Raw genomic sequence first — 11,167 nt, 5'->3', positions numbered from 1 at the left:
AAAAAACAAATTTAGTAAAGCAGGTTTTGTTTTCGTTAATAGCATAGCGACGTATGGTGCATATAAAAGATCCCTTGCTGCTAATCGAAAAGAGTAGCCCATGTAGTGGCGACAGCGGGTTTCCTCTCAAAATCTGTGTGGTCCTTAACCATATGTCTGACGCCATATAACCGTAAATAAAATGTGTTGAGTGCGTCGTTAAATAAAACATTTCTTTCTTTCTTTCTTTCCTACTCCAGATATTTCTACTGTCTGTTTCACGATACTGCCACGTGATTTAAAGCCAAGGACATTGACCTTGGTAGAGTCACATTTCTAGTACCAGTAATCGGTTGACGGGCACCTGAAACAAACCTACACCGATTTAATTTCAACTCAGTACTTCGAATTTACCGAGTGTAAATCATGTATATTTTAAAATTTAATTTACATTAGGTTGGTTTTGTTGGGTTGGGGGTTTTTTTGTGTGTTTTTTTTTGGATGGGTTGCTATGATTCGAGTTAGTAGTATAATAAATGACTTGTTAACTACAGTACACCGATAATCGAAGTTAATCTTGTTTGTAAAAATATATATTTATAAAAATTGTAGTAAGATATATTTGGGTAGAAAACAATAGATGTTGACATTTTCTCTGTTATGACATTATTATTATTTTTTAAAATAGAGAATTTGCATGTACATAAAATGTATATTGTGATATCATGATAAATGTGATAACCCTGTGCCATGTGGTTGTTACACTTTTACATTCAGTTCACAGGTTTGTGTCCATGAAGAAATCATATCATTCTGCGATGAAAACTAAAATTATTGTACTTGTTTAAATAAAACAGAATAAGCACAAACAAATCAGTTTCAACAGCTTATTCATAAAGAGTCAACAGATTATCATGATTCAGAATTTTAATGCATATAATACATAAGAAATCGACAAATGTTGTGTTCATGGTGTTTCGTTTTCTTGTGTAAGACTGCAATGACCCATTCCTTCCATCTTTGAGAACAACCATCATATTAGTTAAATTGGGATATTTGTTTTGAAAACACAAAACATTAACCCTTAAGATATTTAATTTAGAAACTATAGCTCCTCAAACTTAATCATATTCATGAGTGCAATTCCTCTCGGTCTCTTGCTTCTGATTCTGATTATTTTAAGGGGTGCGATTTTTCCCACCTCTGCATTTTGAGGAGTGTGATTTCCACCCCTACCGTAAGCATTTTGAAGTGTGCGATTTTGAGCTCTCCTGGGTTTTTCAAAAACGAAAGTCTGTGTACACTACCTGATATTATGGTCACCACGCGCGTTTATCAAAATAAAACAGTTTACGCTTGTACATTGACGTATCAAACTGTAACCGTCCATTCTGCTCTGCCTCCACCTTCTTAAAGTACCACTCCTGAAGACAGTCTAGAACTAGAGGCTGGAAGTCGTAATGGAACTTGTTGGCAAAAAGGTGCGGTATCGTGGTCAGCCTGGGGAGGTCTCCAACGCCGAAGATGCATATATGGTGTACAAACTTGCCGAAACAAGGTTTGGCCCAGTCTTCCCAAATCTTAAGACGTGTAAACCACGCTGGACGGTGGTGACTTACATCACCTAAAAACACAAGCAAATGATAATGACGATGACGATGAAGATGATGATGACGATGATGATGATGATGATGATGTATTATATTAATTGTGACACTTAGTCTAGCAGTTGAAACAAGAAATTCAAATGCATGTATGTTGGTGATGGTGTGTGTGTGTGTGTGTGCGTGCATGCGCGCGAATATATAACTATTACATACAATACTGTAGATGGATGGATACACACATTGATGGATGATGAATGGATGGATGGATGGATGAATGAGTGGAAGGAGGAAATGTTTTTATTTAACGACGCACTCAACACATTTTATTTACGGTTATATGGCGTCAGACATATGGTTAAGAACCACACAGATATTGAGAGAGGAAACCTGCTGTTGCCACTTCATGGGCTATTCTTTTCGATTAGCAGCAAGGGATCTTTTATATACACCATTCCACAGACAGGATAATACATACAACTGCCTTTGTTATACCAGTTGTGGAGCACTGGCTGGAACGAGAAATAGCCCAATGGGTCCACCGACGGAGATCGATCCTAGACCGACCGCGCATCAAGTGAACGCTTTACCACTGAACTACGTCCCGCCCCCTGGATGAATGGGTGGATGAATGGATGGATGGGTGGATGAATGAATGAATGAATGGATGGGTAGACAGGCGCAGGCAGAAAGACTGGCAGACATGGATAGATTGTTACAGACAACAATATAGATACAGATATACACAGGTTAAAGTTTGTTTTGTTAAACGACATCACTAGAGCACATTGATTAATTAATCATCAGCTGTTGGATGTCAAACATTTGGCACTTCTGCAGCAAGTAATCTTTTGTATGCATTTCCCCCCACAGACAGGACGGCACATACCACTGCGTTTGATATACCAGTCGTGAGGCACTGGTTTGGACAGGAAAAAATCCCAATCAGAGAATCCGGGTGTTCGATCCTCTGACCCAAGAACTTCAGGCGAGCGTTCTACTGACTGAGCTAAATCCCGCCACTTATAGACAGGTGTAGATTGTTCTGTGTAGGTGTGTGTGTAGGTGTGTGTGTGTGTAGGTGTGTGTGTAGGTGTGTGTGTGTAGGTGTGTGTGTGTGTAGGTATGTGTGTAGGTGTGTGTGTGTAGGTGTGTGTGTAGGTGTGTGTGTAGGTGTATGTGTGTCTCACTGTGTGTGTGTCTCTCTCTGTGTGTGTCTCTGTGTGTGTGTGTCTCTCTCTCTATGTGTATGTGTCTCTCTCTGTGTGTGTGTGTCTCTCTCTCTGTGTTTGTGTGTGTGTGTCTCTGTGTGTGTGTCTCTCTCTGTGTGTGTGTCTCTGTGTGTGTGTCTCTCTGTGTGTGTGTGTGTCTCTCTCTCTCTCTCTCTCTCTCTCTCTCTCTCTCTCTCTTTGTGTGCTTGTTTGTGTGTGTGTGTGTATGTGTGTGTATGTGTGTGTCTGTGTGTGTGTGTGTCTCTCTGTGTGTGTGTGTGTCTCTCTCTGTGTGTGTCTCTGTGTGTGTGTCTCTCTCTGTATGTGTGTCTGTGTGTGTGTGTGTGTGTGTGTAGTGTATGTGTGTGTGTATGTGTGTGCGTGCGTGCATGCGTGTGTGTGTGTGTGTGGATAGGTGGATGAATAAACATAAGCTCACTAGTATATAACATGTGCACACCTTTGTAGGTACCGGGAATCTTTAAGTGTGGGTTATAATTCATTGATGCAAAGTACGTCTCGTCAGGTACATCCGTGCCCTTAACCCACTCGAGAAAATCCAAAGCTTTCTTGTTTCTTCTGATATGCTCCACGAAACCTCGCGACGCTGTGATATGAACGGGACCCTTCTTCGGAATAATTCCGTAAGGCACATGCTCGATATCTTTCCAGCGATACTTGTAGGTGCTATACAAATATAAAAAACGAATACCAAGTTATAGGCTTTATAAAAACATATTTTAAATTAAATTGTTGTCGTCATTGCTCCGGTGCCTTCGTGGGGTGTGTGGGTGGGGTGGTGTGTGTGTGTGTGTGTGTGTGTGTGTGTGTGTGTGTGTGGAGTAGCCCGAATACCCTGACGTTAAGAGAACTAGCCGGACATATGGACAGTTATCAACACTCTTAACGTCAGAGACCACTATAAAATCATATGTATATTCTGCGCAATAGCTGCCTAGCAAACGGTAGTCAGATATTTTCGCTCTAATACAACAACAATCCTACGTTTGACGTTAAATAAGTATTTAACCGGAACTTTATTGAAAGGGGCTGCTGTCGGGTTTCTTCCTGTAGTGTGTGTATTAGTGGTTAATATGTGATTTTATATATATCAGGGAGCTCGAAAATGATCGACGTAAAGGTATTTAACATGAAAAATAGGATTGTGGTTGTATCAGAGCGGAAATCTTCAACTACCGTTTGGTAGGCAGCGATTGCGCAGAATTTGCATAGATTGGTCTCTGACAGAACAGAACACAACTTTATTACACCCAGGCCGTTAGGCAACGGCATATGGGGAAACATGAATAATTACATAATATAATATGTGACAAGACAGGACAGGGTTTACAGGAGAACATTAAATAGTAAATAATATAGTATATGAATAGTTAAAATTATATAAATACAGAAATACGACGAGTGGACATAACAAGAATACATATAATAATACAATAAGTCAATAATATTAGGTATAGTAGAATAACTGAAGTTCATTATATAATTTGTTATACATGTACTAATATATTTCGATTTATTAAAATAGAAATATCTGTGATATAATAATAAAACATATTTAACTCGAGTGATGTGGTATATGTTGATACAAATAGCTATGGTCTTTTAAATTTATCATTAATTTCTTTAATTAATTTGCTGACTTTTCTTAGGACACCTATTTTATTACTAGTCATTAACTCTTTAAATTTTAGGGTACTGGGGTTCACATAATAATATTGTTTTGGGAGAGTTTTTCGAGACTTAGTAAAGAAGGCACAAGTGAATAGATAATGATATTCATCACCAATATCGTTAGAATCACAAAGTGTGCATAACCTATTTTCTACTGGTGTATTATACCACCGTCCTATTTCAATCAGGAGATAATGATTTGATGTTCTGAATTTAAGAATAATGATCCATAGTTTTTCAGGCATTATGGTGAAGTATTTTTTAAAAATTAGCTGATTTTTAAAAATTGTATAAGTTTTTCCTCTAGGCGATGATGCAATGTTATTGTTCCACGTTTGAAGGTACTGGTCATGCTGCCTCAATTTGATATATTCAAGAAGTTTTTTTTTTTTTTTTGAAAATCTTCGAGACAACCATATATCTGTCATACCTAGGTTGTTAAATAATTGTTTGATATGTTGAATCAAAGTGTAGTTGTGTCCATTTACGGACGAGTCCTGTAACATAAATGCATGCAATAGAAAGGATAGTTTTGTTTGTTTTCCTGATACAATTGTGGCCCAGAAATTTATCATTCTTTGTTGAATAATTAGTTCTCCGTATAACAAATATCGGTGTACCTTTTTTAGCAGGGAGCAGACGTCTCATGAAATTTATGTGTATGTTTTCAATGATGTCAGTGTTTTCATAACCTCGTAATTCACATCCATACAGAAGAATAGGTAATACCATTATGTCAAACAATTTTAACTTACATTCTATTGATAGATTGTTATCTTTAGATTTAGATAAAACGAAATACATTGCTTTTGTAGCTTGTTGGGATAAACATTTTCGTGTGTTGAACTTGTTTTGCTTATTAAATGTTAAACCTAAGTATTTATATTCTTTAACGAGAACCTTATTTCCGATGATAAATGTTTTCTTGTAATCATTGGTTGTGCCATTAAAAATTAATATTTTTGTCTTGTTGATATTGATTTTAAGCTTCCATTTATTACATTAATTGTGAAACATGTTAAAGGTATGTTGTAAATCGCGTGGGTTCGTTGCTAAGAGGGCTGTGTCGTCAGCATATAGCAGGGAAAGCAAGCAAATACCAGCTTCAAGAAATATATCGAGATCATCGATAACAGGAGAGACTCCAATGCACTTTTGGCTAAGAAGATACGTTTCCAGGTCATTTAAGTATAAAGAGAATAGGACAGGTGACAAATTTTAACCTTGACGCACGCCGATGTTACATGAGAATAGTTCCGAGTATATATTGTTAGTGCAAATGCAAGATTTAATACCTTGATACATTTGGTGGATAATTTAGAATTCTTTTCCATTTATATTATTGTCTAATAATTTTTGCCACAAGCAGGTTCTGGGGATCATATCAAAGACCTTTTGAAAATCGATAAAGGTACAGTATAGTTTCTTTTTCTTATTTTTAATTTTTTTTATTAAAGAGTGAATACTAAATAGATGGTCGGTAGTAGAATAGCCTTTTCGGAATGCTGTTTGGGATTCGCTCAATATGCTATGTTCGTCAATAAATGAATTTAGTCTTATGTTTAAAATTGTGGTAAATACTTTAGAACAGCAGCATAACAACGTTATTGGTCTATAGTTTTCAGGCATCAGTCAGGTTCCTTTATTTTTAAAAATCGGTTTAATAATTCCTATTAACCATTCATTAGGAAAAATACTATGGTCTAGCATAAGGTTAAATAGTTTAATGTAGATCGGGATCATCAGATCGATAGAAGATTTTATATACTCGATTACAATGTTATCTATTCCAGTTGCTTTGCCATTTTTCAGTTGTTTAATCGCATTTCTTATTTCGCCTTCTTCAATTTTTCTGTTTAAGATATTATCGTTATTTATATCGATATCGTCAAGATTTAATTCGTTCTCGTGATCAGATTCAGGCGGCTCTCCTTCATTGAGGTTTTTATAAAAATTAAAACGAATCTTCTATGGGCGGTAGGTTTTTCTCCTGTTTCTCAGCTTTAAGGATTTTATAAAAAGCTTTGGGTTTCGTTTACTCTCAGATTTCTCATTTGCTTTTCAATTTTAAATTTCTGAGCAGACTGTTCATTTGTTAAGCATTTTTTATATGATTTACTTGCATTAAGCAGACTAAATTTATTTTCTAAAGTTCTATTATTTGTATATACTTTCTTTGCCTGATGGTATTTACAACGGAGAAGTCGAGGTGGAGGTGTGTGGATTTTGTCGGGTTTTGTTTGAGTATTTTCTTTTGTTGTTGTTTTTCATATTCCTGTACTTGCCTTTGTTTGACACCGAATAGCCAATGTGTATTGTTGAGCTGGGGTGTTGATAAACATTCATTCATTCATTCGTTCATAAAATACAACACCCAATAGCCGATGTGTATTGTTGTGCTGGGGTGTTGTTAAACATTCATGCATTCATAAAATACAACACCCAATAGCCGATGTGTATTGTTGTGCTGGGGTGTTGATAAACATTCATTCATTCATTCGTTCATAAAATACAACACCCGAATAGCCGATGTGTATTGTTGTGCTGGGGTGTTGATAAACATTCATTCATTCATTCGTTCATAAAATACAACACCCAATAGCCGATGTGTATTGTTGTGCTGGGGTGTTGATAAACATTCATTCATTCATTCATTCATAAAATACAACACCCAATAGCCGATGTGTATTGTTGTGCTGGGGTGTTGATAAACATTCATTCATTCATTCATTCATAAAATACAACACCCAATAGCCGATGTGTATTGTTGTGCTGGGGTGTTGTTAAACATTCATTTTTCATAAAATACAACACCCAATAGCCGATGTGTATTGTTGTGCTGGGGTGTTGTTAAACATTCATTCATTCATAAAATACAACACCCAATAGCCGATGTGTATTGTTGTGCTGGGGTGTTGTTAAACATTCATTCATTCATAAAATACAACACTCAATAGCCGGTGTGTATTGTTGTGCTGGGGTGTTGATAAACATTCATTCATTCATTCATTCATTCATTCGTTCATGCACGCATTCATTCAGTCATTCATAAAATACAACACCCAATAGCCGATGTGTATTTTTGTGCTGGGGTATCGTTAAACATTGATTGCTTGATTGATTGATTGATTGATTGATTGATTGATTGATTCATTCATTGTTATTGTTGTTGTTTTTGTTTTTCGTTGTTGTTTGTTCTGTGTTGTATTCAAGAGAAGATAGCACTGTCAATGTTATGTTTGGGTGTGTTTATTGGATTGCGATATGTTTAATAACACATTAAATCATTAAAAAAATAATTCAAATAAAACTTCATTTTAAGACTGTACTGGTTCTGTTTGTGAGTATATTTACAGTGAAACGTCTTAGAATCGGACCCTCTGTAATCCAAAATTCCATCAAAACCAGACATTTTTCACTATCTTAAAAATCAGTACAGAACTTAAACTCACTAAACCGGACATTTTACTTAGTCCTGAAGGTGTCCGGTTTAGAGGGTTTTACTATAAGGCATGGTAAGCTAAACACTGGGGGCATTTCCACTGTTTTCAAGGCACATATTAATATATAATTAAATTTAGTATACTTTAATTTACTTGCTTTAATAAATTGACGGCAAAAAATGTCATACGTGTATTATGTCGGAGATTTTGTTTGTGTGTGTGTGTGTGTATGGGGGGCATGCTCGCCCTGGAAATGTTTTAATTGGATGGCTTTAAACAAGTTTTCTTGGTCTCTGAATCGCAAAATTAGCCATTTTAAACATATTTTTAAGACTATGTTAAGGGTTAGTTTTCATAGTATTATAACCCAAGATCATTTCTAAAAACAAACCCCGCAATATCTTGGCATCTGAATTACCTATTTTCAGATAGTGATGTTAGTTGCTCTTTTTTGAGTTTTATAACCCAAGAATTAGTATTTAGACAGAGTTGAAACACGTTTCTCTTAGATCTGATATTTGATATGCAGAAATTAATGTGACAGACCCTAGCTTCTAACCACTATAGCGTATTTTAAAACATTTGGGCCATTTTTGATAACTGAAATCAGACTTTAGTTAGATTGTATTGTACAAATTATCCATGTTCGTACATCTGAAGTGTTTCTGGTCATCTTGGCGCTTCCAGTACCATCAAATGCATTTTTCGTATCTATAAAAGCGCACGTACCTCTGAGAAGTAATGGTTATGGAGACGATCTCTTAGACTATTTTTAAGGGAATTTACTCGTTTCAAAGTCACAGAGTTGTTTCACTCTATTGTAATTTTATCCAAATGTGTTACAGGTTTGTAGATAAACCAAACTTAAAACTAAGGTCTGAAACTTTAACATTAACTAACATTGTAGATTAGCCAAACTTAAAACTATAAAACTAAGGTCTGCGACGTAAACACTCCTAAAAACCTTTTTTAAAATTACGTTATACTTTTTCAATGGATTCTCGATAGTAAATTTCCATATTTCAGAGCCATATAGTAAAATAGGAGCTACTTTAGTATCAAATATATTATGGACAATACTGTATGATAATGTAGGGTATCTCTTAAATAAAGTAAAAATAGGAAAACCGGCTTTTCTCACTTGTATAGATAAAGTCTCGCAAGCCTTAGACCATTTCAAACGACAAGAGAATGTTATACCAAGATACTTATAATATGACACAGTTGTTAATTGAATGCCCTTATAAAGCCACTTCTCGTTTCGTCTTAATTACCCACCATTTCTAAATACAATTATATTAAATTTATCAACATTAACTTCTAACCCTCATTTTACACAAAATCTTATTTAGTACATCAAGCTTTTTTTGCAAACATATTACTATATCATCAGCAAAGAGAAGCATTAGTACATCATTAATATTTTCATTCACAAACATTCCTCTAAAATTACTATTATTCATCACATTTATAAATTCATTAATACAAATTATAAACAAAACTGGACTTAACATACACACTTGTCACACCACTAGATGTTGTCAAGGGATATGTCCTAACATTCTTTAGTATAACACAAGCTTTTACTTTTTCATATATATCTTTTAAAATGTTAAATATGTTACCTTGAATACCCCTCATATGCAACACAGTAATTTTTTCTTATCTACCAAGTCAAAAGCTTTGCGAAGATAATTTTTCCATTAGTAGCGAGGGATGTTTTAATATGCACTATCCCAGACAGGGTAGTACATACCACGAACTTTGGTATACCAGTCGTGGTGCACTGGCTGGAACGAAAAATAACCCAATGGACCCATCGACGGGGATCGATCCCAAACCGATCGCGCATCAAGCAAGCGTTTTACCACTGGGCTACGTCCCGCCCCTATTTAGCCACTCTGATTAAAATTAGCTCCACTGGTTAATAAGTATAGACCAGCAGAGCTAGTTTTAATCAGCTTGCTATTTAGCACGATGAGTCCATCGGATCCGAGCGCAAAAGTTAAAGTTAGTTTGTTTTGTTTAACAACACCAGTAGAGCACACTGATTTATCATCGGCACATCGGCTAGTTACAAGAAGGCGATCGGCAATGCAGATCAAAATAGGAGAAGCCATCAGAACGGTCGAGATATTTTAAAATGGCCTCGCGGATTATAATTTATCTTATAATAGCTGGCATATCCATATTACTAGTGATCGCTAGCCCTCCCCTTTGTTTGTATGTTGAAAAAACCCCACAACAACAACAAAATGTCATTAGTTTATTTTTTATGTAAGGATATCCGACGTCGTTCCCATTCAAAACGACAGCGCAATGACCGCATCACATATTCCTACGTCATTTGAATAACGATTAACGACCGAAAGACGTGATTTTGGAACGCACATCACGAATCTGATGTAAACGTCCACCAAACAGTCAAAAATAAAATATTGTCAAATGTCTTCAAATCGGACTTTTTCAAATGCATTAATATATCAAATTATTTTATATCTGCTTTTTTAAATTATTTATGTGCATATTTTTTTTTTTCTGTGGGCCGATGATAGGCCTATATAATATTCAGATTGAAACCCAAATTATATATTGTTTGCGATTTTAAGCTTTGGACTGTTCTGAACATCAAAATCCATGGACATCATTTTTATTGGTACCTATACATGTTTGTGTTCGTTGTAATTGTGAGAAGATGGTGCACATTTTAAGGTATAGAGTATGAGAGTCATTAAGTGCTTGTCCCTTCAATGACGAGATTATGTTTTCTACCGTCAGCGTGCAATTTTTGTGATTCCGTCACAATTTACATTGTTATTTTATTTGGACATCGTGATATATACGGCAACTTAAATGCAAACATGATAATTAATAATAAATTTAGGCGTTCTGTCTAGGACAAATACAGACATTTGTCATAATATCCAGGCCCGTAGCCAGCATTTAGAGTGGGAGGGTTCGACTAGGTATTTGCTGGGGCCTTTCTGAAATGAAGTTGTATAGGGATCCAGGGGCATGCCCCCACCCCCCGGAAAATCTGAAATCACTGTAAGCCTAAAAAGCGTTTTCCTGGCATCTGGAACTTAAAAATTTATTTTTTAAACAAGTAGTTTTCGACTATTTTGTAGATTTTTGTCAACAACAACAAAATAAAAGAAGTGCTTTTTTAAGATACCCAAGGTATATGTTAAATATTTTCGGCAATTGCTTATTATAACCTCAGCAACAGAAGCGATAT

At 35.7% G+C, this 11,167-nt stretch overlaps 1 protein-coding gene across 2 annotated transcripts in view; it reads right to left on the bottom strand.

The window, feature by feature from the left end:
• Window positions 1-893: 893 nt before the first annotated feature.
• The window catches only part of LOC121378902 (beta-1,3-galactosyl-O-glycosyl-glycoprotein beta-1,6-N-acetylglucosaminyltransferase-like), a 37,657-nt gene continuing 27,383 nt past the window's right edge, over window positions 894-11,167 (bottom strand). For both annotated transcript variants that reach the window (XM_041507277.1, XM_041507278.1), the window contains exons 3-4: window positions 3,255-3,481; window positions 894-1,603 (exon numbers count right to left, since the gene is read on the bottom strand). In XM_041507277.1, coding sequence (XP_041363211.1) covers window positions 1,299-1,603; window positions 3,255-3,481 — 532 coding nt within the window. In that variant the 3' untranslated portion in view covers window positions 894-1,298. The remainder of the gene's footprint in view (window positions 1,604-3,254; window positions 3,482-11,167) is intronic.

Source organism: Gigantopelta aegis, chromosome 8 (genome assembly GCF_016097555.1).
Source record: "Gigantopelta aegis isolate Gae_Host chromosome 8, Gae_host_genome, whole genome shotgun sequence".
Taxonomy (NCBI): Eukaryota; Metazoa; Mollusca; class Gastropoda; order Neomphalida; family Peltospiridae; genus Gigantopelta; species Gigantopelta aegis.
Note: the sequence above shows the minus strand (reverse complement) of the source record. Positions and strands in the feature narration are given on the sequence as shown.